The sequence below is a fragment of the Condylura cristata genome, unplaced genomic scaffold, assembly GCF_000260355.1.
Source record: "Condylura cristata isolate star-nosed mole 26May11 unplaced genomic scaffold, ConCri1.0 scaffold00050, whole genome shotgun sequence".
Lineage (NCBI taxonomy): Eukaryota > Metazoa > Chordata > Mammalia > Eulipotyphla > Talpidae > Condylura > Condylura cristata.
Genome location: NW_004567151.1, coordinates 143,306 through 149,925, shown reverse-complemented (window position 1 = coordinate 149,925; position 6,620 = coordinate 143,306). Strand labels below are relative to the sequence as shown.

Genomic DNA, 6,620 nt, shown 5'->3' with positions numbered 1-6,620 from the left:
ATAATAATAATAATGATAATTAATAAACAGCTATATACCAGGGACACTTTAACGGGGGTGGAGTGGGGAATGGGGTAAGAAACACTCGTGTGCGGGAGGGAAGTGCACGGGACTATGGTGATGACACATGGGTGACTTGGCGATGGGAAGCCCATGGGGATGGCAGCTGAGATGGAAAAGGGCACAAAATGATGTAAAAAAAAAAAACTATAATATTATTAAAAAAACATTTGCTGATTTACGGGCCTCCCTGGTGGTCTAGGGGGGTGTCTCAAACTATCAGCACTGCATCTTGAGTTCATCCCCAGCCAGAGGGCGCAGCAGACCTCTCCTGTCTCCCTGATGCTCCCCTCAGCAGTGGATTTCAGTAGATCCACCTGTTCTGCTCCCCATGTTATCTCTAGAGAATCCTCTTACCCCTGCGATTCTGGCCTACATCCAGCTCTTGTTTGCTGCATCAATCAATAAAAAATAAATCTTAATAAAAAGTTGGCTGATTTCAAAATAAAACTCTCAAGTCCATTTTAATGCAGCTCTATTAATTTGAGTAAGCTTCCTGAATCAAGTGAATTGAATAATGGAAGTTAATTCATGCACCTTTGGTATCAGAGGTGAATACGGTCAGGGAATTGCTCAAGAATACCTTTATCTGGCCCTCCCTGGTGGAGCACAGCCCTGCAAGCTGGCCACAGCGCTTCAGTGTGAGTTCGATTCCCCACCCCGGAGGTGACCCCCAGGGCACGGCACACCTCTCCTGACCCGCCTGCTGCTCCCCTCAGCAGTGTGCTTCGTCCATCTGCCTGTTCTGCTCCCCGCTTTGTCTCTGGTGAGTCTTCTCATGGCCCCTGCACCTCTGGCCCGTACTCCAGTTCTGTATTCATAAATTAGTAAAAAAATCTTTAAAAAATCTTTTAAAAATTTTAAAAAAGAATACCCTTGCCGCTGCATCTCATCGATGGCTACCATTCATCTTAAGAGCAGCAATTAAGAAGAGGTAAACACGTTCCCTCCTGGGCTTGGAGTCCATGAAACCTGTAGGGTGAAGATTTTACCCAAATTTAGACCTTTTCGTGATGAAGTTAATTTACTCTTTTCTAACTGTGACATCCTGTTTGTAAGAAAGAAGACTTAAAAAAAAGTTCTCTTGAGCATGAACTAGCTTCTAAAATCAACATCTTGGTGAACTTAAGTGTTAAGTGAGTCACAAGTATTTGGATGAAGATTTTTTGGTTTTGAAAGAGAAAGTACTCGGAAAAATGTCATTTTGGTTTCACTGAAATGGAAACATTTGAAAAATGGAATTCGCAAGGGGGCCCGTTATGTACCAAGTTTCCACACACTTTTCTCACATAGCTTCTGTGGTGTGTGGTGTGTCTTCCCTGGGGCAAGGTAGTAACCCTTATGGGATGCATTTGGGCCTCTGAATCCTTCCCAGAAGTGACATTTTCAAAAATGCTGCCCCCCAACATTTTTACATTCTCCTGAAGGTCATATTATTTATTTTGTGAAGTGTGTTATTAAAAGGATTATTTGTCCCTAAAGAAAGCTGAACTTCTGTCCTTTCTGGCCTTTTAATAGTTGTGGTTTTTTAAAACAACTCTCTCAGATGTTTTAATTGTATTATTTTAAAGATTTGTCTTTTTTTTTCTGCATAGAAGAACTGGGGTGCAGGCCAGAGGTGTAGGGTTGAGCGGGCCCATCAGAGACAGAGTGGGGAGCAGAAGAGGCGGATCATGCACTTCAGAGGGGAGCAGTGGGGAGACAGGAGGGGTCTGCTGTGCCCTGAGGTCACTCCTTGGGTGGTGATCTCAGGCCACAGGGGCTGGCTATTGCTGGAGAGTGTGGAGACTTTAACCCCTGAACCACCAGGGGGGTACTAATTGTATTGTTTTTTATTGGGACATCTGGTCGACTACACTGGATACCCTTGAAGGATACAGGTTCACCGCTCTATAGTGTGTTACAACACTTCACCCACCAGCCAAGCTCCTGTCTTCCTCCCCCAGGGTCCCTTTAATATTTGAAAATACTTAGTCGAGGTAGAGTAATGCTGTATGCAGAATGTTACATTTGGTCCTGATGCATACCGGAGAGTTGTGAGCTGGATCTGGTGGTGTTGACACTGAACTCCACTTCTGATCTGCCTGTTCCGTGTGGGATCTGGGCTTGAGGTTCCTGTGAGTCCAGTTTGAATCAGAGTGGCTCCCCATTCTTTAGAGTTCTACTATCTGCTGTCAACCACCGTCTGAGAATACCCCGTCCAGCAGGTGTTAGGAGAGAGAGGCCATTCTCAGCGCCTCATTACAGCACACTGTTACCCCCATTTTATTTATTTATTTATTTTAGATTTATTTGTTTATGCATACAGAACTGGGGTAAAGCCAGAGGTGCAGGGGCGGTGAGAGGATTCAGCAGAGACAGAGTGGGGAGCAGAACAGGCAGATCCACTGAAACACACTGCTGAGGGGAGCAGCGGGGAGACAGGAGAGGTCTGCTGCCCGTTGTGGGTCACCTCCGGGGCCGGGGATCGAACTCGCACTGAAGCGGCTGCATCCAGATTGCAGTTCTGCGTCTTAACCCTCTGTGCCACCAGGGAGGCCCTATTTTAGTCTGGTTATTCTTGCTCTTACTTTGTAAGCTACCTTTCTCACAAGTGTGTGTGTGCAGGAAGAGACAGTAGATCTAAGCTGCCTAATGTGTGCAATTTCAGGCATCACAAGGTCTTGCAACATGACCCCTGAGTGGGGGCCCCTGACTTTTTTTGTTGTCGCTGTTTCCCCCTGGGGTTACCTGTTCAGGCACAGGTATCATCCTCCCAAGTGAGGGTCATTGGTCATCTAGAACCTTCCTCACGTCACGTCACGTCACATCACGTCACGTCACGTCACGTCACGTCAACCTACTGGTCATCAGCCTTGATTTTGCTGCTAAAACACCTCTGGGCCACAGTCATTTCTTAGGTAGTGAAGAACAGAAGCTTCTCAAAGGACTTCCCTGTCCACCTCCTTCTCCGCTACTAAGTCTCAGTGGTACTTAGGCCTCTCACGAGGCGGGACCAAATCTTGGTGACTAGATGCCACTTAACTCTTTCTAGAAGTCTCTTCTGTCATTCACTCCTGAAGCCCCACCCCATGTCTAAAAGTTCTTTTCACACTAACTTCTCAATGTTTTGATCTTCATTACTCAAGACTATTTCTTTCACTCTGTCCTGCTTGGAGCTAAGATAACACTTCTGTGTCATTTAGCAGGATTGTCTCTCTTGCGACTCCTCGCTACAGCCCGCCATAACCGGTTGTCTCTGTGAGGCTTTCTAGGCTAAATTATGACTATCTCTGACCTATCTCAGTGTTTGGGATAATGTGTGGCAGGAGGCGGGTGGGGTGTGTGTGTGGGTTGAAGGGGGGTTGCTGAGGTAGGGACTTGTGGAAAAAGTAACTCTCAGGAGCAATTATCATACCAAAGGCATGGAGAAGCAACAGATTAGAATAAAGCAAAAGATGGCCCTCCCTGGTGGCTCAGTGGCTTAAAGCCCAGCACTGCGAAGCTGGCCAGCATGAGTTCTATCCGGCTGGGGAGGCGACTGACCCACATGGTGCAGCAGACTTCTCCTGTCTCCCCGCTGCTCCCCTCAGCAGTGTGCTTTGTCAGTCTGCCTGTTCTGCTCCTCACTCTGTCTCTGATGGGTCTTCTCAACACTACATCTCTGGCCTGCACCCCAGTTCTGCATGCAAAAGTAGATAAAGCTTTAAAAAACAAAAAAAAAAAGAATGCTCACAAAGAGCACCTTTGTGACGGTTCACCTGACAGCTCAGGGTGTAAATCGAGGAACATGGGCTTCCTCTGAAAAGCTGGAGCAGGGTCTGCTCACATCAGACCCTTCAAGGCACCTTCTCTGGTGATGATCATGTTGCTCCTCTCGAGCGCCCCCTGCTGTCCAGGTTGGCCTGGCTGGTGGTTCAGTGCATCGCCCAGTTTGCCTGAGTTTATTGGCCAGGAGGGTGAAGGATCCACTCAGCTGTCATCTCTGCCTTCTGCCCTACACAGTAGCGGGAAAAGGAAACCTTGTTATGGGAATGAGGTGTCTCCACCATGATGATAATGCACAGAAAGAAATAGGTTGCAAGGGAACAGTGCAGGGGCTTGCTGGGAAGAGTGGACTCAACCTGGCCCTGAGGGAGGACACAGTGCGGATGGACCGACCAGCCAGTCCAGCCTGGGGGTTGGGGGGGCCCCTTTTGCCGTGACCAATAGTGTTTGCTTTACGAACACGATGGTGCCTTGTTCTTCTCAGGTGGCTCGGACATCGAGTACCTGGACTTCTACAAGCCTGTCGTGTGGTTTTGGATCCTGGTGGGCCTGGCCTACTTCGCCGCCGTCCTGAGCATGATCGGAGACTGGCTCCGTGTCATATCCAAGAAGACAAAGGAAGAGGTGAGAAGGCAGGTGGGCGGGGGATCGAACTCGCACACAAGCGGCTGCAGCCAGCCTGCAGTGCTGCGGCCTTACCCATTCAGTTTTATTCCATAAAAAAAAATACCAATAGGAAAAGAGTTGGTGTCATGATGTCAGTAGCAAGCCATAATGTATTATGTAATTGGGCGATTTTTTCTCACACCCGATTACTTTTCCTTAAGCTTTCTCATGAGTCAAACCCGAATGTCAAGCACATTGTTGTGATGATTCGTTTAAAAGAGGAAATATTTTCATTTTAATGGACAACCAAGACACAGGTTAATGAGTACAGACTGAATACTGGCCGTTCGTCCTGTGTGCAGATTTCAGCTCTTGAAGAGATGTTCTCCGATCTCTTTAGTGTAACTAGCCTCCCAGAAATGAACATCAGCAATTTGACTTATGAATTTGGGGGCCATTGGGCATGTAAAGCTTGGTTTTGAAATATTATCGTTTGGATATTGAACTTCTGCTTCATAGTTCCAGGTCCAGAAGCCCTGCGAGTCTGAAAGTGACACAATAGAGTTTTTTTAGTCTCTTCTGCATCATGAGCAGCGAACATTCGCGTCAGGATCTTTGATAGAGACATTAAACACGGCTTCTTCAAACATAAATCCAAAGGAGGTAGAGTAAGAGAGTAAGTCAGGAAATGATGAAGGTAGATTGTGTTTACAAGCATTTCCTCCATTGTCTTTGAAGCCCATCAGATGGTATTGTTAATGCCTGCCTACTGCTGAGGGGAGCAGCAGGTGGGTCAGGAGAGGTCTGCTGAGCCCTGTGGGTCACCTCCGGGGCTGAGGATCAAACTTGCACTGAAGTGGCTGTGGCTAGCTTGCTGTGCTGCGTCCTAACCCGTTGCGTCACCAGGGAGGGCCCAGTATTTCCTATTTTAAACAAATCATCAAGGCAATATGCTTGACATTCTGGTTTGAGTCGTGTGAAAGAAAGGGAGAGAACTAGAAAACAAGAGGGGAGGAGATATTAGTGGTGTGGGAGATCATGGAGTTGTAACTTCAGTGTGCTTTTTAGAATCTTGGGAAGCTAAGAGAAAAAAAAAGGAGATGACGATTTGGAAATGTTTTAGAGACATAGCGAAGAAGAAAATTGTCAAACTAGCTAGTCAAGGGTGGCTTTCAAACATACATGAGTATTGCTTTCTTACACAAAATAGAATTGAACAAAGATATCTCCTGCAAATGGAGAATTGGGGGAAGTATTGTTTTGTAAAATATGAGCACAGATAGTCTCTAAACACACTATATATGTCATGCATGCACAAACTGTGTTCACATATGCATCTTAAGAACCACGGTCAAGAAGCTGGAAATCCACAAGGCTCAAATACAACAGGGGAGATTTTATCTTTGTGGCACTGGTAGAGAATATTTGACAGCGCTTATAAACAACTCAAGAGTTTCTTTAAACTATGTTAATAACAGCTAGTACCTCTGTGATAGGAGTCGCTGGACCAAAGCATTAGCATTTTTCCAGAATGTTATTAAAATGTCTACAGGAGTCCCCTGGGGGGCTCAGGAGTTAAGTCTTCACACTGTGCATTAACTTGTGCATCTACTGAGCTATACAAAGCCGAAATTGTCTAATGACACCTGTTGCCTGGCTGAAGACACTTCATTTTTTAAATAAAGTTTTACTTAAAAACTTTATTTACCTGTGGGGCCAGAGTGCCATCCAGCCAGGGAGGCACCCCCAGGGCACAGCAGACCCCTCCTATCTCTCCGCTGCTCCTCTCAGCCGTGGACTAAAGTGCATCCACCTGTTCTGCTCCCCACTCTGTCTCTGGGGAGTCCTCTCACCCCCTGCACCGCTGGCCTGCACCCCAGTTCTTCTATGTGTAAATAAATAGGTAAATCTTTCAAAAAATTAACTTTACTTAAAAAGTAAAATCTCTACAACCATGCAACAGGGGTCATTAGACAGTTTTGGCTCTGAGAGAGCTCAGCAGATGCACAAGTGAATAAAGCCCCACTAAGAACATTCTTGTCATCTCACGCGAGACACTTCTGCTTCTAGACAGTTTCAGATGATCCAGCTTGCAACATTTTATTTTTATATCATTTTGTACATTTTTTTTTTTTGCATCTCAATTGTAATCCCCACGGGTTTCCCATCACCGAGTCACCCGTGTGCCATCACCATAATCCCATGCA

General features: G+C 46.2%; 1 protein-coding gene across 1 annotated transcript in view; it reads left to right on the top strand.

Annotated features, from left to right (window-relative positions):
• KCNK2 (potassium channel, two pore domain subfamily K, member 2) overlaps positions 1 to 6,620 on the top strand; it is an 86,716-nt gene that overhangs the window by 58,103 nt on the left and 21,993 nt on the right. The window contains exon 5 of the mRNA XM_004694890.2: positions 4,292 to 4,431. Within this exon, the coding sequence (XP_004694947.1) occupies positions 4,292 to 4,431 (140 nt within the window). The remainder of the gene's footprint in view (positions 1 to 4,291; positions 4,432 to 6,620) is intronic.